Source organism: Meles meles, chromosome 16 (assembly GCF_922984935.1).
Source record: "Meles meles chromosome 16, mMelMel3.1 paternal haplotype, whole genome shotgun sequence".
NCBI lineage: Eukaryota > Metazoa > Chordata > Mammalia > Carnivora > Mustelidae > Meles > Meles meles.
Genome location: NC_060081.1, coordinates 78,452,208 through 78,475,943, shown reverse-complemented (window position 1 = coordinate 78,475,943; position 23,736 = coordinate 78,452,208). Strand labels below are relative to the sequence as shown.

Here is a 23,736-nt window from a genome sequence, read left to right as displayed (position 1 = left end):
AAACCAGAGAACCCGAGAGCTTACCACCTGTCCGTCAAGCCCCGTGATGAGCGGCAAATCAGTCCCTGCTGTGGACTTACCCACTCTTTACAGCAACCTATAACTTTGCCAAGTCAGAGAAGCTCTTTAGGATTTACGACATTTCACCAGCCAACAGGTTGCACTTCCCCAGAAAAAAAATTGTTTCGATTAGTTGTCTTTCCACCAGTCTCTCAGAGGCTGATTTCATGAAGGCCCCTTATTTGTTGACTTCAGACATCAGAAGTAGGAAAATAATTTGCCAACTTAAATCTTGGTTTTGCAGGAGATGGTATGCAAATGAGTATCAGCTTGCAACATTCAATTATTGTTAACGATAAACATACTTACTGGTTTATCATTTTCTGCTGGCAATTCAAACACACATCTAAGTTTTGAATCCATAAGGTCTTCTGGTTTTGCCTCCTTCCACTAAAACAATTTAAATTTAATAATCAGGATATTATAAGGCTGCTGGAAGAATAATTTTCTTCCTATAACTGACAATTTCAAAAAAATATTCTTAATGAGAAAGCCCGGGTGTATATCAAATAAAGAACTTACGTCTGCTGAGATTTCAATATTTTTAACAGGACAAGATTAAATACGGTAGCTTTCCCGAATATTTCTCACACTTCACGAACCCGCCCTGCTGCCTGATTCCTCCAAGTCAGCCAGTGTGGCTCCTGGTGCTAGTCTGTGGGAAGCACATGGAACAGAGACAACCGCCGCAGAAGGAAGAGGAATTTTCTAAACTATGTCTGAGCGGTCAGAGGTAACTCTGGCTCTCCCCAGGAAAATAAAGCTTACTCTGCAGGGTGTCCCTCTCTTAGAGTAAGCGTATACCACGGGGGAGTGGCTTGAGAACTTCACTGCCAACTACTAACGGGGCACATTTAGGAGCACGCCGCTGTCTGGGCTGACCCGCACTCCCTCCAGCCTGCTAGTGGGGACACCTTCCTGGCTAAATCCAGGCTCCGGGAGCATGTACTCATGGGCAGTGGAGGGCAGGAATCCCCGGGTATGCTGAAAACTGCACACCAGCAGAGCAGGAAGGTTCCAAGACAGAAAACAAGAACAAACTCTTCCGTCCCTGCCCCAGGACCATGCCGGAGGCAGCTAGGCCAACACAGGTACCAAGAGCCGAAACCAGGGGACCACCTGTATGGCGAACAACGGGAACTGCCAAATAAGCCCCGCAGACCCCTTCAGTGCACTAGCATGCCACTCAAACGATACTGAACAGGACACGGGGAAAATGCACAGAATCGTAAGGAAGGAAGCCACAGACAAAATTTTAGTCTGTTCTATGGACACGCACAGGAGCATATGTGTGCCTGTGTGCGTGTGTCGAAAGAGCATTAAGCAAGGCTCACCACTGGACTAAAACCACGAGGTGCGACTGCTGGTGAGCAGGACATTCACGTGCTCTCCAAGCATCCAATCACTCCGGAGGATCACAGATGACCTATTGCACCTTGACACCAGAAAGCTGGCAGTCACCATCTTAGCCAAGTGATCCAACTTCGCATCGTCAATAGAGGGACAACCCAGTACTAAATGCCTTCTGATGTGATGCATACAATGACGTTACTTATGGAATGTTCTTGCCAAAAACATTTAACCTGAATTTAATCATGAAGAAATAACCAGACAATCCCAGAACTGGCCTGGACTCAAAAAATTCAAAGTCATGAAACACACAAGGGTTGAGGGTGTTGTACTCCAACAGAATAACAACTAATGGTCATTTGGAAGCAACTGGGAAATGCTGCATGTAGGTTTCTCTGTTATACGATTGGATGAATGTCAACTTTCCCAGCTATGAGGACAGTGCTGGGACTACATGAGACACTGTCCTTGTTCTGAAGGGTGTAGGAGTGAGTGTCATCAAGTCTGTGTCTTAAGAGTTAAGCGGTTCGGCAAAAAAAAGAAAGTTTATGACAGAAATGAAGCAAATGCGGCAAAGCGTTCATGGTGAATCTAGGCAAAGGTTATAGGAATAGTCACTGTAAAATTCTTTCTGCTTTCTGTATATCAAAATACCAAAAAATAGTTTAAAATAAAGAAATAGCATGAGGCTCTAACGACAGTGGTTAGGTCTAGAATAAACAAAGGTCACTTTTAGTTTTATTTTTGCTTATTTGTGTATCTCCAAAATCTCCTCCAATGTTCATTTTTATAAAAAATGTTAACTGTTACACAAATTAGCATAAAAGGAGTGAAATTCATCTTTATTGTATACAGAGGCCTGGACCACAGCAGCACTCAGAGCACACTAATTCCCACAACAACGTGTGAACCAGGTTTTTACCGCCCTTTTACAGGTGACCCAACCCTATAGAGAGTTAATGAAAACTGCCCAAGGCCACAACATCAGTACAAGGCAGAGCTCAGGCCCACACCCGAGACGCCAAGCCCATGCTCTTGTCACTAAGCCCTGCAGCAAAAGCCAAGCAGAACACAGTCCTGGATATTCCAAATTTTGTATTTGCCATACACTTCCTTGCTCACACAGATTAACATGAAGTGACACGCATGTTCTGGGAAACAAGAAAGTAGTAAATGCCTCAATAACCATTCTTATGAAAGGGGAAGGTCACCTATTATCACTCATCTCTCTCAAATCTCCAAGTATCCAGCTCACCCTCATCTCCTGCCCTAAACTTGAACATCCACAAAGATGGTCATTTGTGCTTTTCTAAGACTAACGAAAAGGCTGAGTGGTGACACCGGGATGTGGAGGGAAGCTGTGCATAGACAGCCCTTCGCAAAAACTTCTGAAAGAGAAAAACCACAGTGCTTTGTGAGCCAAGGCTGACTCCCATCTGCAGGTGCTCCTCGGGGGACCGGTCTCCTAGCTTGGGCTGGCAAGCTGAATGTATGTGGGTGTTGAGGGGGCCCCGCCTTCTTTCTCCCATCTGTAAGCTTGAGGACTGGCCACTCTGTCCTAGCTGCGACTGTGCACGGTAAGGATTATCTGTACACTGTGATTCCCGCAGACACCAGAATGCCAGCTGATTTATTCAAACGTTAAAAAAAAGAAAAACTCACTTTAAGGAGAATTTTCATTATAATCTTTTCTCAGAAAAAACAATAATATGATATCATTTATTTTAGAAAAACAAAGTTACCTTATTTTTACCAAAATTAGAGACAGAGTTAAACATGTATTAAAGCAAGGGGGGGGGGGCGGGAAAAAAGGGAAACTAGGGAGGGGAAAAATCATGCTTACCAGAACCAAGTGAAAAGCAAACGCTCGAGCGCTGAAGGACGTCTGAGCACCCCGCTCCTTCACATCCCTCTGGGCCCTTAGGGATGCAGGCGGGTGCAGGGAGACATGGTAAAAGACATTCCCTAGACTAAGAAACATCCCTTTCTATGGGAGATGGAAGGGGGGGTATAAAGGAAAGGAAGGAATCCTCACACTATTCAAGACACAACCCATCAGAACAAGCAGGAGCTGAAGCAAACCGAGAGGGAAACGTCAGAAAAGAGTAGTGTTCTGGAAAGTTACGTATAATGTTAGAATCAAAGTTTGAGAGAAACCATAAAGGTCGTCAAAGTACAAACCTCCTTGAAAACACCATCCCCTTTTAAAACAATTCTGACACATCTTGAAATGCATGCACCCAAAATTCTGTACCTAATCATTTTAATTACTGAAAAAAAGTAAGAAGCATTCAGTACTTACTACTGCTTCCATATCAGAAGTGTCAGTCGGAGCAAACATAGACTGAACCATAAACTTGTGTTTACTTTTCTCATTGGGGTCATAATCGAAAGGCTGTAACATCACTGAGAAAGAAAATATTTCATTAGGTGGGTCAGAGCTTGGTTACCAGCAGCCATTTATGTTAAAACTTGTATCTCGGTTGCACAGCAGTTCACCAGGATTCTCATCTGAGCCTTCCAACGACCTAGGTGAGGCGAGCAGGGCAAGGTGCCCGGCATCTTCTCCGCTTTTCAGGTCTCAAACCCGAGATCCTGGGGAGTCGGGGGACGTGCCAAAAGTCAGGTAGTGGCAGAGCCGGGACTTGGGTTTAGAATTCAGGTCTTCTGACTCCTAGCCCCTGGGTCTTTCACGACCGCCCGCCTGACACAGAGGTCGGCTACAGGCCCTACAGACCAGGTAAACCAGGTGTAAACATCACATGCCTTTTTGCTCAAGACAACAGAGCGAAATGATCTCTTCGGAAGTGAACTAGAATAATCCAAGACATGTGACGGTATCATTCAGTTTTCTTTGTCCATTTCCCACATCAAAGTACTCAAGTACTGCTTCAAATACCACTTTGCCCATGCGATGTTGGGAAATTTTCACAACCAGCACACTCACAGCACAGGAAAAACACCACCGGCGTACACCCCACCCTTCCTCCCCGAGAACCCAGAGGAAAGGCGCGGAAAGGCTCCCACGGACAAGTCTCGCCCACTGCACTGAGACGCCTCCTCCCCGCGCCCACCGGCTTCCTCCAAACCACCACCCCGTCAAATGGCGGCTGCTTTAAGACACGCGATCTGCCGCACGGCGCAGGCTAAACCACACATCTGGTGAAGCTCCCTGACACACACCTTTTCCTCACACAGGAAAAGCCTCCTCTGGCCCCGACCATGAAAAGCGCTAACACGGATTCAGCATCCCCCGTGAACCAGAAACCTGGCTACGGACGGCGGGTCTATGAGGACCACATCTAAACCTGAACAGGGGGGTACTGCTGGGGAGGTGCTTTAATGCCTGTTTGTTTTCAGGCGAGCCAACCGGAGCACGGGACGGTTAACTAAGCGGCCCCAGGTCACACCACGGAGGGGGGGATGCTCAGCTGCGGGTGGCCGCCGTGAGGGACTGCCCTGTGCTCCACCAGTCCTAGTAGTGCTGTCCTTCTCCAGCACCTTTCGTGCAGGGCACCCAACCAGGGTTCTCTGGCCTCTGAGCCCCATCTCACGGCTTCCCCTAAAGCTTCACCATCAACTACCTGCTGTGGGAGAAAAAGGGCACGTGTCCTAAGCCTCAGTTCGTCCTGAACGCCAGTTCACAAACAAAGAACCTGAGGCTAAACGAAGTGACGTGACTTGCTCAAGCAGCAAAACTTCAAGAAAGAGCCAAGGGCAGCCCAGCACCCTTCCGCCACACACTGGTCACTCCAACAGGAGACAGAGGCACATTCTGTAAATTCACATTCCCCATCACATCTCATAAAAGTAAACATGACAGGGTGCCTGGGTGGCTCCGTGGGTTAAAGCCTCTGCCTTCGGCTCAGGTCGTGATCCCAGGATCCTGGGATCGAGCCCCACATCGGATTCTCTGCTCAGTGGGGAGCCTGTTTCCTCCTCTCTCTCTGCCTGCCTCTCTGCCTACTTGTGATCTCTGTCATATAAGTAAATACAATCTTTAAAAAAGAAAAAAGTAAACATGACATGGCACAGAAATGCGACTGTCCCCTCGACCTCGGGGACAGAGAAAAGTCTACCGCAATCCCACACCACGCCGGATTTTGGTGTTTCGGTAACGCAGTCACCCGGGCAGTTTTGCCACCCACACCACCCGTCTGATGTGCTCTCAGCTACAGGGTACACTATTGGGAGAGTCCTTCAGGACAAAAATCAGTAAATCTACAACCTTTCTTAAATGCGGGCTTTATATGGGGCACCCGGGTAGGTCAGTCAGTTGTGCATCCAACTCCTGATTCAGCTCAGATCATGATCTCAGGGTCATCAGATCGAGCCCTGCGCCAGGCTCCACACTCACAGCGAAGTTGGCTTCTCCCTCCCTCTGTCCCTCCTCCCACCAGGCGTGAGCTCTCTCTAAAATAAATAAATCTTTAAAAGAAAAAACTCAGGGCTTATACACACAAGACATCAAGTCTAGATAGCAGCAGAGATATTCTGAGTACCCCAAATCCAAAGTGAAACCATTAGAAGAGAGACCAAAAGGTCATTTGAAACCCAAGATCACTCCACCCGGAATTTCACTCTTGCAGGTACAGAGGCACGGTTCCCTCCCAAAAAAGCAGTTCTTGCTGGCAGCTTTGGACCTGGAACACAACTATTGCCCTTTCTGGCACCACCAAGCTAGCAAGAGCTCTCCTGTGGATGGACCCGGGGCACTGTTACACACGTGGGCTGCACACTTAAACCCTGGGAACAAATGAGCGGACGGGCAGGTCAGCCCCACAGACTTTTCTTCTGGAAGCTAAACTGCCTTCGCGCTTTGTCCACCTCCAAGAATAATGCAACAGGGAAAACACACCTGATAAACTAGAGGGCCAATGCCTTCACATGTACTGTGATCTTTCTTGGACAGGGACTGACAACCTTTTTTGAAGTTGGGTCACGGTGTTCAAACTACTGTCTGATTAATGTTCCTTTTTTAAAAAATTTTACTTATTTGAGAGAGTGAGAGAGCAAGCATGAGTGGGCAACAGGGAGGGGAGTAAGAAGGAGAAGCAGACTCCCACCAAGCAGGGAGACAGACACAGGGCCCAATCCCAGGACCCCAGGATCAGACCTGAGCCGAAGGCAGTCCCCAACCAACTGAGCCATCCTGGATTAATGTTAGTTTTTAAAAAATTAATGTGAATTCGGTTTTGAGAATTTCAGATTTCACTTGGCTGTGATAAAATCCTGCCCTGGTATTTATTTAGTACAGGAAAAAAGAGAACTCTGCCTTAGACGACACTCAGACCCCCAGAAGCGCACAAGCTCTAGGAACGCAACCGCCCCATCCTTGAGTTTATTTTTCCAGCCGTGAAAGGGCCCCTAGGGTCTGCCACCATGGAGAGCTCTTAGGCTGAAGCAGAGTTATCTGTAAAGAGCACCTAGTGCACAGGAGAGGACAGTAATCAGAAGTCGTTGCTCATCTTCAGAGTGGGCTCTGTAACTCAAACCACATTGGGACACACACACAGACAACCGACAGGTCCAGAGAACCAAAGTCCCCTCCACCCGCAAACAGCCTCAGAAAGATCTGCTGCTCCCCCTGCAAATTTCCCTGCAGTGCACGTGAGAAAAAAGAGCCAAGAGACCTTCCTGTGGCTACCAGGCATGCACTAAGGCAAAACTGACCCTTCCCACCTCTCCACCCCACCCGGGTCTCCCAATCCGCTGTACCCGCACAGCGCCCCAGGAAGGAAAGGAACAGGACCTCACCAGTGCCGACTCCGTACGAGCACCAGAGAAGGCGCGCTTTCACTGCACCTCCCGTCCAGTCCTCACAACAATCCACCAAAGCAGCCCAGTCTCACTCGGAGCCCACGGCCGACAGGAGAAGACAGAGCTATAGAGCTCCACACTGGCTTTGCTTCGAGTCAGCTTCCACACCCAGGTTCTCAAAGCACTACCCGCAGACCCCAAGGGTTCCCCTATGAAGTGATCCATAAAGTCAACAGCGTGGACATGAGAACACCAAGACACTGCGTCCCTCTGCCGGTGCCGAGCTCTGTGGTGATGGCCCGTGCAGAGCCAAAGTGAAACTCTGTGCCTCAGCACGGGCGAGGCAGGGTCTCCGCATCAGGCATCGCCACATACTTGCAGCTGTTTTTAGGAGACCATCTGCACTTTTAATATCCTGGAGGAAGCAACAAAAAGGACTGATTCTGCCAAACTTCAACCCTTGACAACACATCTTATCACTCTGTACGAGGACACGCAGGCGCACGGGAAGCGCTCCGCTGTCTGGGCAAGGCGGCTCCCCCACGGTTAGACTGTGAACCGAACTAGAAGGCTTCTCCTGGCACACCAGGTGCTAGAAAGAACAATGGGCAGAGAAACAATGGTTATGCCGAGCTGGGCAGATGGCAGGTATCTGCTCAAAAAGGAATGAACCGTGCTTGTATTTCAAGGGAAACAACTTAGAGCAGCTGTTGCCAGTGATAAAATCCAAGCTTTCTACCAAAAGGAGACCCTTGAAAAACATCTATCGGACATCAAGAGCTCAGTTCCCCAAATATTTGCAGACTCTTCCGCTGAGATCAGTGATGTTTTGGATACTGTGTCATGAAATGTGTCAACATTTGGCAGATCTACGTAACTCCGCTAACGTACAGTATCACAAAACCCACTTAGAGTGCAAGGGAGCCCAGTGCATTTTAGTGAAACAAAGTTCACACTGTTCACCACCGTGGTTTCGAGATTCCGCATTGTACCAAACTTTAAGAAAAGTGCCACTTGTCAAGTTTTGGTGTGTTATCAAAGTATGATGTCCACAATTATCTGAAAAGGCTACTGAAAACGCTCCCCTTTCCCAGCTACATGTGTGAGGCAAAAATGCTTTCCCTTCACATACATTCATCCAAATAACACCCTGTAACAGACCGAATAAAAGTAAAAGCAGAACACGAGAATCCAACCTATCTTCTAAGCCAGACGATAAAAGAGATTTGCAAAACATGTCAAATAATGCCAGTCTTCTCACTGAATTTTTGAAGTTATTTTTCATTAAAAATGTCACTGTTAGCATGTAATTGACTTATTAAGTGAACTAATACTCTTTAAATTTCCCAGTTTAACTTACAACATGATAAATATTGCTATAACCCCCAAATGAAAAGGCTCCTTGGGTCTACAATTTCGAGTATAAAGTATAAAGCTTTTGATCTTGAGACCAAAAGCCTGAGCCCTGTTATTCTAAACAAGTTGCCTCACATGCCCCTCCAAGAGGAAAATAACCTGGTTAAATAATTCAAGTTAAGGCATCGGCTTTGTGTAGTGTCTCTTGGGAGAAAGCACAGTTTAAAAGAGAAAGCAACTGGGCATAGTAATAGAGCATAGGTAATAGAGATTACTTAAAAACAAAATCTTTAAACGAATAGTTAAATAAATAAATAAAAGAGAAAGCAACTTCATACAAACCAAGCCCTGAGTCTGCATGGATGGCATGCACCCAGGCCTCGGGGAGAGACAAAAGCACACACGCAGGGACGCCTGGGTGGCTGAGTGGGTTAAGCCTCTGCCTCCGGCTCAGGTCATGATCCCAGCGTCCTGGGATCGAGCCCCACATCGGGCTCTCTGCTCAGCGGGGAGCCTGCTTCCTCCTCTCTCTCTGCCTGCCTCTCTGCCTGCTTGTGATCTCTCTCTCTCTGTCAAATAAATAAAATCTTAAAAAAAAAGAAAAGCACACACGCAGGCACGCACGCGTATCTGCTACAGGAAGGGGTCTAGGGTTCCCTGTGCTCCCTGAACCAACCACCTGGCAGCAGCCTTCTCCACCTCTGCAGATGGGTGCGGAGATCCACAGGCGCCGCTGAATGTCGCAGGTGTCATCCGCACAACCGCAGGCCTAAGAGAGCAGCCGACCTACCATGCTGCCACGCCGTAGATCTGGAAGGACAGCTCCGAGTTTATCACTTACACGTGGACCTGTGAGTCCGACAAGAATGCGGAAACACAAAGCAGTGGGTACTGGCAGCAATCAGACCACCTTACAAGAACGCTGGACACAGCCAGAGGCAGGGTCTTGTGAAACATGAACAAGCATGAGGCTGGCGAGCTGAACCCGTGAAACGGAGTGACAATCGTGGCCTGCTGGTGAACCTCCAGGAAGCTCCCTCAGGGTCTGGGGTGGCCTCGGCCCTTCCCCCACTGCGGCCACTCTCCCCGCACCTGCAGCAGCAAGTGGAAAAGAAGGTGTTCGCCACCCATCGGCTCTCCCCTCCTTGGGGGCTCCCCATCGGCAAGCAAGAGTGAGGATGTCAAGTGGCCACCCAGACCCCGAGAGCCTTCATAAACCCTCGCTGTGCCTCAGTATCCACATCCTCCTCTGCCCCCAACTGAGGTCGAAAAGTTTGTGTTTCTTAGCTACTATCCTCGCACGTCCAGTTCAATCTGCTATACCCGACTGGCTAGAACTTTACGAGAACATGACAGAAAAAATGTTGTTCATCGTTTGTTCTTGCAGCGCCACACATGCAAATTGTGACAGAAATTATGTACTTTTTTCCGTGACAGGCTATAAAAGAGCTTCCCATTAACTTAATTTATTTCACTTGAATATCAGAGACACTGATGATAAAACCCTCTTAAACAAACCATCTATCCTACTTTTAAAACATATCTGCTGATACTACATTAAAAAGAAGCCGGTTACCAGGAGACCGCTCGCCATTCACCAGCGTCAATGCCTCGTGAGTCAGTGTCTGCCGTGTCGGACTGCAAAAGTGGGGTCCTGTTAGGAAAGGTCTTTGGGGGGTAATAAAACGGTGGGTCAATAAGATCAGACTTCCTTCAAAAGAGAGGAAATGCAGAATATATGTTCCTAAACAGCCCCCCTCAGAGAGAGGATGACCTCAGTCAGCGCAGCACAGCGGCTCCCCAGGAGAAGCCAGGCAGGCCCCCTCCCTTTGGCGTGCAGCGGTGTGAGCGGAGCAGAGGAGTGCAGGTCTAACAAGGAGCGTGGCGCGCGCTTTAGTATTTGTTTTCGTCTCAGAATCTTACCTTCAGGATGTCCCTCTCCTCGTTTTCCAGGGCCGCAATCACAGCTCAGGCCCCCACTGACACCTCGATTTCTCCAACTAGGAGCTCTTCCTCCTTCCTCCCGCTGACTCTCCCATCAGATCCCCCTGAACGGCTCCAGTACAGACCCTGTCAGTCTACTCTCCCCTGCACACCCTACTCACCGTCACCACATTCCTGCCCGAAAGCCCCCTCAAAAACAAAAATCCTATTTCCCAAGTAAAGGATGACCAGTTCAACTCTTCCCAGTCTCCTCGGCTTTCCTGGTATGGCCCCAGAACAGGTACACACGTTGGCCACACCCCCACTCCCAGGGTGCCCCGGTATCACCCAAGTCTCTTCTGATCATGTTGGCCCTGATGTTGGCACATCTCTCCCGGTCTTCCTGCCCTACTCACGTCTCAATACACCAACCTTTCAGAACTTCACCCGCTAATCCGACGTGGCAATGAGGGGCGTCTCAAAGTTCGGCCCGCATCAGAATCACCTGGAGGCCTTGTGAAAACACAGGTGCTGGGATCCCACCCCCAGAGTTTCTGATTCCAACAGATGTGGGGGTGGGGGGCGCTGAGAACACGTATCCCCAGCACAATACTGACGCTGCCAGCCCAGGGACCACTCCCGGAGAAGGCACACTCAACAGAGCACCGAACACCGCGGCCCACCGGAATGCTGCCTCACACCCTCGCTCTTCTTCGGGGACCTTACTCTGCTAGCGGACGCTGCGGACGCTGAGAGGCCTAAAGCTCCTTTCCGCACGGCTGCCTTCTACCCGACCTGACTGAGATCAGGGCCAACATGTTTGGATAGCTCACATTCTGGGTCCTAGTTTTTAGCTGCTTGGCAGATGGGTTCCTTCTTCCTCCCAACAATCAAAGAACTCTTGAAGCACGCTCCCTCTAAAAAACTCCTCGGGGCAGCACAAAGACAGGAGGCCTTCATTTACCCTCAACCATCTGGCTTCCCTTCTGTCCTGCCTCCCGGAGCCACTCTCTCCTGCCCGTAGGTTCAGACAGTGGTTTCCAATCTTCCCATCACAACTGTCCCCTCCTTATAATCTCCATATGTAATAACCAACAGGCTATTCTCTACGAAACTGCATTCACGGCAGAGTAATGTAGTTCCCGCTCTAGTTTTTTAAGGTGACCAGAAACAAGCCAGAACTTGATCAGCTTAAAAGACCAACGTTACTGGAGGTGAAATAATTCTAGCTGAAAGCAAAGCAGCTCAGCACTGTGGGCTGTGTACCCTCATCATGAGTAAACTCGGGACTTCTTTTAGGATTCTCAAAATGCTGCAAATACAACCGCTTCCTGGGACTCTGCCTACAGATGCCTACGGATGAAACTACGAGTCTAGCAGGCAAATGACTGTATCTACTTATAAGTAAGTTAACACTGAATTATATCTCTGTGTTCTCTACAGGATTTTCCAATTCAGTACAGCCCATTTTAGATGGCGAACTCCTCCTCGTCCAGCTGACCTCCTCGCGCAGAGACCAGCGCAAACGCACCTCGGTGTCGCTGGAGGACGAGACGCGCCAGACGCGCAGCACTGACCAAAGAAGGCGCCTCACTCGCTCTTTTTATAAATGTATTGAAAACATACATCTCTTTACCGTTCCTGTTTAACTTTCCTGTTTCCTGTAATACTTTATAATGGAACACAATATAGCCTTTTTCTGATGAACTCTTGGGATTACGGACACACATCACATTCTCTTAGAAAGACCTACAAGCCATGGCTCTTGGGACCGACGAACCGGAATACCGAGAACAGGCTGCCCGAGGCTTACGTAATTCCAGGTCCCTCCGATACTTCGGAACATTCTCCCTACTCGCCCTTCGTGATGTTCTGTCCAGTCCCTCACTGCGGCTATATCTCCCAAAGCCCTTTCACTTTATCCTGACCTGTGATGGGCAGAACACCAGGACAAGGCTAAGAGTGAGGCTAAAGAAAGAGAAGGGGTGCCTGGTTGACTCTCAGTCGGGGGAACACGTGACTCCTGATCTCAGAGTTAAGTTCAAGGCCCATATTGGGTGTAAAGATTACTAAAAAAAAAATAAAATCTTAAAAAAAAAAATAGGGCCCCTGGGTGGTTCAGACAGTTAAGTATCTGCCTTTGGCTCAGGTCACGATCCGTGGATCCTGGGATCGAGTCCCACACTGGGCTCCCTACTCAGCGGGGAGCCCGCTTCTCCTTCTGCCCCTTCCCCAAGTGTGCTCATGTGCTCTTTCTCAAAAATAAACTCTTTAAGAAAATTTTTAAGAATTTAAAAAATAAAGCAAGAGTAAACAAGAGAGTCAAGATGAGGAGCTCAAGTGTTTAAAACTGCGAGAAACTGGGGCACCTGGGTGGCTCGGTTAGTTAAGTCTCTGCCTATAGCTCAGGTCATTATCTCAGGGTCCTGGGACAGAGCTCCACGTCAGGTTCTCTGCTCAGCTGGGAGTCTGCTTCTCTCTCTCCCTCTCCCTCTGTGTCTTCTCTCTCTCTCCCTCTCTCAAACAATATAAATAAATATGCAAGAAGCTATAATGGAGAAAAGAACATAACTCTTGGCTGCTCCAAACTTGAGCTTAATTTCTGCAGAAAGCTGAAGTTACCATTCACTAAGTGAGATGTTCAGTGTACCTGATAAGTCCTCTTGATCATGATCTTTGAAAATATAAAGAATAGGGGTGCCTGGTGGCTTAGTTGGTTAAGTCACAATCCCAGGACTCGAGCCCCAGGAAGGGCTTCCTGCTCAGTGGGAGAGTCTGCTTCTCCCTCTCCCTCTACTGCTCCCCATGCTTCTGCTCTCTTATTTACTGAGAGTGAGAAGCTGATTCCCCACTGAGCAGGAAGCCGGACTTGGACTTGGGGCTCTATCCCAGGACCCTGGGATCCTGGCCTGAGCAGAAGGCAGCCACTTAACCAACTACCAACTGAGCCACCTCGGTGCCCCAAATAAATAAAATCTTTAAAAGAAAGAAAGAAAGATAGATAGATGTAAAGAATAAATAAATCATGTCATACTCCTAAAAAGTGAAATACGGGAGTCGTAAGAAACTTGAATATCACAGTAAACTTAAAAAAAAAATCTTCAAAAAGCATAGTTAGCCTGAATTTTAATTAATTTCCTTTTGTAAAAAAACAGAAATTTTCATCTATGTGGTAATAAAGACTAAAGACGTCTTTTAAGTATGCATGTAAGTTGTTCTTATCTGAGAAGACGAAACTTGTTCATGAAAACCATTTATAAAAAGGTTTCCCTTATCAGAGACTTCCAAAGCAAATGCTCAAACAAAGAAGAATGTTGCTGTTAAAATGCCCAAACCCCCACACTGAGCTCCGGCTGTGAGCACTTGACAGGAGAGCGCTGGGCTTCTTTCTTTACGGGCAGTGCACTGACACGCTGCTGCCAATCACCTAAAAGCTCAGCCCAAGGTTGACTGATCCAGGGCAGGCGAGCGGCTCCATTAAACTGAGTCAGCAAAATCTTAAAAGGATTAATTATCAATTGCAATACTACCCAATTACATTAATTGACCAACGTTTCCATCCAAGAAGAGCTGCTGATATGCATTCTCTGTCCTCAGGATTTTACTGGAAGAACTTTATGCTTTAACATGTGATTGAAAGGAGTGCTGGAAACGGTTGTGCGTCAGAAGTGAACACTGCTCCTTAATTCTCTGAATTTTAATTTAAAATACTGTTTCAGACACTAGCAGATTTGTGTTTGTTTGTCTTTCATCCATTTTCAATTCCCAGGGTTCACTTAGTAAAGTGTATCTGTACCTAAATATTGGTATCTTTAATGACTCTTTCCAATGCCCCCCCACACAGATATTTTGCATTTCTAATTTGCCTGGTACAAAAGCAACCAATGTGCATAATTGAACTGCAAATGGAAGCATGCTTCTACTTTAGTGAAATTAGAATTCAGTGAAGGTTATAAAAATATTAAACTTAATATCATATTACAGGAAGCATAAGTATTTTTGATGGGCCCATAATTTTACCACTTCACCTGCTATATCCGCTGGCAAACATGGTTTGGAATATTAATGGAAAACTCCCTCATTATTAAACTGCAGTATTAAAAAAACAAAAAAACACCTACAACCACTAACAGCTTACCACAAAGACATTTTCAGAAATTATCTACCTTAAAAATATTTTCCCACCAAACAGTTCAGAAAATAGATTTAATTTTGTAAAGGTAGAACAAATGGGGAGCCCCCCCGCCCACTGCTTCAAACAATTCATTAATTCAAAAAGTTCTATTTTCCTTGCATTTAAAATCTCAGAGGGGAAAAATCCAATCTCCTCTTCTCCAATCTCCATTTAAGTGTAGCTATTTTGCTGAGGTCCAGATTTGAATAATTCAAAACCATCTCTAGCAGATGGTGCGTATCAAGGAGCAAAGGCCAAAACCATGGCATTCTGGGCCAATTAATGCAAAGAAAAAGCACTCTGCACCCCCTCACCTACTACAATGACTCATCCAATAGGTACAGACCACAGAGAGAGCTACTCAAAGAATGAGAGGAGACGAGATGAGATGAGCACCTACATAAAGGACAAAGAAAAGGACTCCCATCCTAGACCCAGGTGACTGGACCCAAAACCATCCCTTTGGAAAATCCACACATTTTCACCTACAGACACAAAAAGTTTAGGTTATGCCTGTTTCCAACCATTGCTTTACCACCTAAGTTTTTAAAACAGAGCTGTTATTTTTTAAGAACTCAATAAGTAATTTGCCACCTTCTGGAGAAAATAACACGACAGGCCAGTGTCTGGACTTCTGACGCACAACGTAAGCCCCCTTGAAAGCTAAGAGGAGTCTCGCAGGGTGTGTCAGAAAGGTATCTGACAGCTACAAAGCCTCCTGAGCCCCCACCGGCACAACCCTGATCTGTGTGCCTTCAAAACCTCAGTCCCCTTGGCCAGCTATGTGGGAGGATCTCCTCCTCCTCCTTCTCTTTCCTTCCCTCCCTGCCCCCCTCTCTCAAAGGATGATTTATAACCTTCCCTAATAGCTAGCACATCCCAAGGGTTTTCAGAAATGGGAGAGAAATAATGTACTAGGCATGTCCTTTGCGAGTATGCCGTACCATTCTGTGTGGCAGACAGGGCACTGCTGGTAGTATTTTAAGTTGATCTGATGGCCACCTTCTTGTACATTACATTTGAAAATCACTAGTGGCTTTTCTCTAGAAAAGAAATGCATGTCCTAGAAAGAAAAAGATACATATTTCTTCTTAAAATTAGAAAAAGTCAATTAATAGTATGTATGGAATTAATTTATTTCTAAAAAGGCAATTCAAATCTGTACAATCCACATTCAACAAAAACTAGCCAGTTTTTGTCAAAGCTAGTGGGAAAATACCACAATCCCATCCTATGCCATGCGTTCGGTTAACACGGCACTGGAAAGTACTCCGTGAGGCAGATACCACTCCTTCCATTTGACAGATGAGAAAACTAGAACCAAGAGACATTAATGGATTGGCCAAAGATCACTCAGCAGGTTAAACAGCACAACTAAGCTTCCCGTTCAGGCTCCCAGACCTGGCATCTAGTGATCTCTGAGGAGAGTGGGTGCCACCAAACGTGGCCATGTACACACCTGACCTTTGGACAATCGGCACAGCCCGTCTGCTGGTGTCTTTCATGTCCTAAGCCTCCCTGAGGCTTCTCTCCCAAAGGAACCTAGAAACTCCACGTACTCACCAAGATGTCATCATACCGCTGCATTTGAAGAGGACCCTGAAAAACCCAGCACTTTCCACCTCAAGATGTGAATGTCTAATCAATGACACAATGGTCCCTCTGCCCAGAAAACTACAAAAATGCGTGGCAAAGAGGTGCCGTCCCAGAAATGCACCTGGTGCACCTCATGCAGTGAGGTAAGCACACGCCAAACAGAAACAAGGGAGCACTGTCTCGCGTGCGAACACGTAGCGGCAAGGCCTGTAGACACACGGGCATTCTATTATCCAATTACTTTCCCCCACGTACATAACATTTTGAGAAGCACGCTCCTTTGTATTTTACGTTCATCTGTAAGCGGGGCCACCCTCAACACCGGTGGGGCAGCTTCGCATCGGCAAAGAACCACGGAGGCGGGAGCGGCACCAGCTTCAAGCATGAGCTCTGCCACTAGTCGCCCGTGGACTGCAGACGGCGACGCCCATCTGTGCCCCGTTCGTATCTGCAGAAGAAGCGCCGCAGCCGCACAATCCTCATCTTCCTTCGGTTGGGAATTATAAATCAAGCCAAATGCCCAGGGTCATTACCTCAAAAAAATTCCAAAAAAATTTTTTTTAATCAAAAGAAATTGAAATAGGGGCACTTGGGTAGCTCTGTCAGCGAAGCGTGTGAGTCTTGGTTTCAGCTCACGTCATGATCTCGGAGTCATGAGATCGAGCCCCACATCAGGCTCCATGCTCAGCACGGAGTCTACTTCAGATTCTCTCTCTCTCTCTCTCTCTCTCTCAAAGAAATGAATAAATAAAATCTTAAAAAACATTCCTATGATGGGGGGAGGGAGGAATCTTTCTAAGAGACACACACATTTATATTTCATACTGGAAAGTATACCTACACTGCACAACTGCCGGGTGAGGCCATTTCATTCAGAAATGATGTTGCTGCCCTCTTATTTACCATGAAAATTGGTAATTCTCATCTACTGACAACCTTGCTTAAATCTGATATGGGCAAAGAAATCAAGAGGAAAACCAAAGTCAGTAGAAGAACGGAATAAAGATTTCAGGTGCCCTCGATTACAATAGAAAAATGGAAACTATATGGATCCAAGGGGTACAGAAACCAGCGCACTGGTTCCCTGACCAGCGCACTGACTTTAGCCCGGTCTTTGGAGCCAGACCCAGCGATCCCCATCCAGGCGGTGTCACTTGCTGGCTCCCTAAGCCTACAGCCACCGGTCTCCTCCTTAGTGCGGGGCAGGTAACGATGCATCCTCACAGGCCAAACGACAAAAACTACAGGAGATAATGCGTGTGCTGGTCCAGCATAAAGGACATCCTAGATGGAATCTGGCTCTCATCCTCCTGACTTCCTGAATAACAACCCAATTCAAGAGTCCGGATCAGCTCTCACAGCCTCCGAGAGAAGCACACAGGGGGATAGCTGGTGTGGGAGCACCATAATGAGAGAAACCAATGGATGTGGGGAGTAAGAGTTTGCAGAAATGATCAGATAATGAAACACCTTATATTCTTCCAAAGAGGTGAATCATTTTCTCTTACGTGTCAAATGAATAGCCAAATGCATCACAATCAAAATCTGTCATGGAAAAAGCCAGTCAGGTACCCATCTCAATGAGTAGTAGCTTCTAATGATGCAGAACCCTCTGTGACACACAGTCTCCTGATTTTTACAGGATAAACACACACTCCCCCACAGCTCCTCCACAAATACAAAAGGCATCTTGGATCCAGAAGTTCTAATGAGCTGAGAGTTTATTCCATTTCTAAAAAAACATTTAAACTCAAACCCATCACTCACATCTCCTTAATTCTAAAATCCAATTCTCAATCTGGGCACTTTACCAGCATCTTTTCAAAAGCTGGACTCTAGAAAATATGCGCATTCTCAGACAGAAAGGGAAAGAGCCCATCAGACACGCACAGGACTTTCACCCTTGGGTGTCTTCCAGTCTCCTCAGTCCTCACCTCCCCGAGCTTTTCCTCAGCAGTAAAGTGCAGTTACCAATCACTGGGAATGACAGGAGCCTAATGTCAGAAGCCATTTAGCTTAAATAAGAAAATAACTCCATTTAGCGTTCTCCCACAAAGTAAAATTGAGTTTGTTTAGCCCTTTCTTATTCATTGCCAAAGGGCAGATTTAATTTCAAGGGAGTGAAAACCAAACTCACTCTGAAGCCACGTCTGAAGTCACCACTTGACTTTTGCTGTAACTATCAGGGCACAGGAGGCTGTAGGCTTTAAACCAAAGAGGCATTAATTATGGAACACCGACAGAGGAGTGGGCCCCACTAAGCTTTCCAATCAGAGGGTAGAGGGACGAGGGAGACGTCTACTCTCTTATGCTGTTATACCAAATGCAAATTTTCAGGAATCTTATTGGCTTTAGGGGGACTTTTTAGCCCCCTCATTGGCCGCCCGCTCCAGGACTTACCAGATACATTAATCGAGGCCCCCGCATCGATGATCCCACTGTTGGGCCTCACGCAGTACCTACGCGGCGCTGTGGTCTTCACTTTAAAACACACGTTCCGGTCTGTTGGGTTGCCGAGCTTTAGGTTGGTGGTGACGACATCGGTGAAGGGACCTGTGGAATGAGACCGAGACTGACTGGACACCTTGTGAGGAAAGTTTAGGAGACTGACTGATCTACGTTCTGGGGTGGAGAGGGCTACGGTATGTGGTTAGGGGGAGGTTGCTCCCTACCCCGGCCGGGAGAAAGGCACTGACGTGAACGCACTAACAGCAGCATCGAAGTTCACCGCGCTCTCACCACAGCGCCAGGCAAGCTAGGTCAGCGCTCTAACGCCCAGTCTTTCCTGCAACCTCACAACTTCATGGTTATTATCATTTTACCAATAAGAAAATGGAGGCTTGGGCAACCCTTTCAAGTCCCCTCCCTCTCTGGGAGCTTTAAAGTATCGCTCAATAAACTTTGCTTTGTTGTCCCCCCCCAAAAAAAAGAAGAAGAAGAAAGAAAGAAAAAATAAAAGAAAACAGAGCCTCAGGAATATGTGTTTCTTGTCTAAGTACTCATCCTCATTAGTGGTGGGTAGTTAGGATCTGAACCAGGGAGCCTGAATCGAAGACCAGTTCTTAGCCGACATTAAATACTGATTTCCACAATAAGATGAACTCTACCAGGGAGAATCTGAAGGAGTAAACCTAGGTCCCACAATTATCAAGGGCAGAGTGTGCCAAGAGTAGCAGATGTAATAAAGACTCTGAGGTGTTAATGGTCTATAAACACAGGCCCCCCCACCCCCCACAAACACACAATATGGTATTACTGCCGTGGCGTTAACTCGAGCAAGTTCAGAGTCCTGCTAGGCAGCCCACACCTGACACGTCACATTCGGTTTTATAACAACACAGGCGACTGGAAAGACTGAAACAAAGCTCAGTGCCCTGAGGTTATTTTTTTATTATTATTATTTATTCATTTTCTACTTTATTAGATTTTTTAATTAAAAAAGTAAAACACGCTTCTTAAAACAAGCCAAACAATAAGAGATGTATAAAGAGGAAGTTAATAAGCTTTCCCTTGTCCCCTGAGGTCTAACAAGGGAGATGTTCTCACATCATCTGTGCTTATACAAACAGCACGCGCGCGCGCGCGCACACACACACACACACACACACACACGGGGAGGGAGACAACAAATGGGATCATATTATTCAGATACTCTGAAACCTGCTTTCTTTCCACTTAGCACTCTACTGCGGATACCTGACCACTAGGTTTATTAAGGAGTCAGTGGGAGGGTTGACTATAAGCCCTCCTAGGTCCTTTTCAACCTCTTTTCAAATTGACATCTTTTCACCCTGTAAATCAGTGGTATCTCTGTTTCCTCCACGGAAGCTCTTTACTACTATCTCTACATTTACAAAGAAATAGGTAACGGGGAGGGAAGGTCTGTGCTGCTACGTTCCCAAACCAAGAAATACATAATGTTGGCTCATCCCTTCCCTAAGGAAACCCAACAAAGACATTCAAATCAGCGCTTTTAAAGTTTTTCAACGAGACTCTAAGCTTCTTAAGATAAAGATGATACCTTACCAGTTTTTGTATCTCCAGAATACAGAATACATTGTCTCTCCAGGCACGGTGCCTGGCGTAAATGTCTAGTAAAGGTCTCAATGTGTGTATCTAGATAGATGACAGACGACAGACAGACAGGGAGGACACTACCTGGTGGATAAGCACTAGCAAAATTAAAATCTCATGCTACTTTCTCACCTTCAGAAGTGCTCAGAGTATAAAAAATCAATCTGATATGGGCTTAACTTAAATATAAATTAAGAAATCAATAATGATGGAAAGGAAGAAAGGGAAAGGGACTCAGTTCCAAAATCAAATAAACTACAGAGCTGAGTCTGAATTCGTGAAATTTGTTCCAATGTGACTGATGTGCATATTAGGGGGACGATCTGAGCATAAAACAAATTTCACATTTGCTTATGCATGATTTCATCCGCAAGAAATGCTAGGTGAACACAGAAAAGTGCATGCAGCTGCCTAAAAATTAGGCAAACTACACCCTCTACACACACCTCAACCCCATCAGCTACCTCAGCATCCCTATGGGTTGGCAGCCACACCCCCCCTCACCCAGCGTCGCCACCTGCCTCCGTCCCCCACTGGACAGTGACCCACGAACTACACGGCCACAGGCAAACTTCACGTCTTCTTCACGGTGAAGTGCCATGTTTACTGAAATACAACACTGTGTTTCGCACCCATTTAACGTGTGTAAAACCACGATTAGGTTCCTGTCTGTGTGTGCAGATGACCAACAAAGTTTATGAACAAAGTTTATGAATGTTGTGCACTTATAAGTTCACCTCCCTCTTGCAAGCCCTGCCGTGTTTATCACGCTATTTTATGTGGCCTGGTGACTTTTAGGAAAGCATATGTTGTTGCATTATAGCACAATCAACGGTACCATGGAGTCAGCTATTGTATGAAGTTACTTACACTAGAATTTCTTGTCATTCCACAGGCAATGGCACCTTCAAGAATGACATGCCTAAACACAGTGTTTCCATTTGGTTATCTTTCTAATAAGTCCTGCCTCTGGCCCTCTGGGATCAGGCATTTTGTAGGTGCGGTTGTAGCCAGATATGGGTAAACGCATCTTGGACAGTGCATCTCACCTGCTGACGCCCACCACAAGCGACCCTCACTACGCTCGGAGTCGTCTCCTTACTGAGAACCAAAAGCTTGCCGCAGAGGGCAGGTACTCTGCGGCCTAAGAAGAGTCCCAGCTAAGACGAGGACGAGCCACATGCTGACAACGCTCCATCCTTGCATCAAGTTTTTGGCATCAAGGGAGAAACAGTATCCTTGGTGCTAAAATGGTGTTTGGGGGATTACGGAGGCAGCGGCTCCCTGTGACTCTACCCTTCTCATTCTCCACAAAGCACAGTCTGACCCCCCCCCATAAGACTCTTCGCTTGCTGAAGAGTGGAGATCACTTCAGCAGTGGTAAAAGGAAAAAAGAATGGCTAAACACAACTCTGGTTTTCTGGGGTCAAACACAGCAAACACACACACCCACACACACACACACGCATGCACAAAGGCACACACACCACACATGTACACATTCCCTGGCCTTTACAGAACAACTACCAATCACAAGAACTCCACCTTCACACAACTCCAGCTCAAATAACTCTACAATGCTGGGACAAAAGAGAAGAAAACAGACAAACCCTGTGTTTACACACAGAGACACCTGAGAAGGGGGTGGGCTTTCAAATATAGAGCCTGGGGGCGGGGCCTGGGAGAGCAGGGACTTCCCATTTGATGGAGATTTATAAAACTATCAGGCCTTAACGTTTTCCAGATATAAACTTAAAGTTATTAGTTTCAACAAAATTTGGTCTCAAGAACATGGAAGCATCTTCAGATCGGAATGTCAAGAATTCCTAAAAGCCCACAACCACATCCAAAAAAAATACAGATTTTCCTAAGGTGGTCTGAAGTATACTGAGCAGAAAATAGGGTTGTTGGCAAGATTTCACTGTGATGAAATTAAAAATATTTATTTGTTTCCAACTCAGTTTGTAGTGTCTCTTCCTCCTTGCTCTACCTCAAGAAGTTGGGGGTGCGGGCACACCAAAATTAGGTGTTTGTTTACCCCTTACATTGACCTGTTCTTCTAGGTATTCCACAAAAATAAGCCAAATTTAACTCCAAATACTAAGTGGATTTTGGAAATCGCCCCCAGTAACTTATTACACAGTAATTTGAATAATGTTTGATATTTTGAATCACAAAAAAGTAGTCTAAATTATTAAAAGACAAAGAATATTTGTAGTAATAAGCAGGATAAATAAATAACCCAGATTTCTCCCTCGACACTCAATCCTGGGCCTTTAAGTGTTTGGGATTTCTTGCACTTACACAGAGTTTTACTTGTAAAAATCTACAGGGAACTATACTGAAAACACATGCAAGTGAACTACAATGTTAAAACAGCAAAATCTCATGAGTAAAAATCTAGACATTTTGTAAAAACAGGCCAGCCCTCTTCTCCCCACCCTGGGCAATGTACTCTAAGAATTTTATTGAAAATAAATTACATTCGATTTGAGTAATTATAGGAAATAAACCATGTTAGTGATCTCCTTTTCCCCTGTATTAATGAATTAGAATATACAAAAACCTCAATAAAAATGATGTAAGAGCTTATGAGCATCATTCAGATTTTTACTAGTCACTTTCATTTCATAAAACTGCCATTTCCATTAAAGCATTATGTAAAAAATGGTATTTTACTATACTAACATGCATATTTATCACCAATGAATTTAAACATTGCTTATGAAGTACAGAGTCCATTTTATAAATGAAATCTCCTTCAAAAGTTATACATTTCCCCTCCAAGAAATGAAAAAATGATTTGGAACCTCTAGAACCACAGCACATACTTTTAATCATTTTTCTTTCCAATTTTCTGGTCCTTATTTCAGATAATTTTTTTACAAAACCAGGAACTAAGGATCTCAACTGTGAAATGAAGGCCCAAAAAATGAAGCAATATGAACTTGGGAGAAATTGGGAATAGTCCTTAACATTTTAATTTTTTGCCTTAACAATTTGAGTAATATTCTTTATGCCCTATACTATGCATACTCATCTGTGAAAATCTTGAGTTTGTAGCTGCTCACAAATAGCGATGACTAACTTGGGTATGGTCTCCCTGACATGCTCTAAATGGAATTTAGATAAAGCTAAGCACAGTATAAACTATTTTTTCCACCACGGCGTGACTTACTGTCATTCTGAAGTGTGTATTTTCAGATAGTAAGATCTGGAACTCACCTGTCTTAGAAAGCAAAGAATACAGAGATTACAAGGCCAGCAGAAGTATCCATTGCTCTAAAGGTGAAAGGAGGAACAGTTAATTGTTCAGTTTTACAAACATGGAGCCTTGGAATTACAAAGTGCTGGTTTAAAGGCCAAGGAAAGAAGGTCACAATCCAACAAACTTCTCAACGGTAAGAGGTCAGGTTCCAAGTACTGTAAATGTCATCAAAAAA

General features: G+C 45.8%; 1 protein-coding gene across 1 annotated transcript in view; it reads right to left on the bottom strand.

Moving 5' to 3' along the window:
• Nucleotides 1-23,736, bottom strand: part of VAPB (VAMP associated protein B and C) — a 50,976-nt gene that overhangs the window by 5,946 nt on the left and 21,294 nt on the right. Inside the window, exons 2-4 of the mRNA XM_045980291.1 lie at nucleotides 18,620-18,772; nucleotides 3,713-3,816; nucleotides 370-450 (exon numbers count right to left, since the gene is read on the bottom strand). Of these exons, the coding sequence (XP_045836247.1) occupies nucleotides 370-450; nucleotides 3,713-3,816; nucleotides 18,620-18,772 (338 nt within the window). The remainder of the gene's footprint in view (nucleotides 1-369; nucleotides 451-3,712; nucleotides 3,817-18,619; nucleotides 18,773-23,736) is intronic.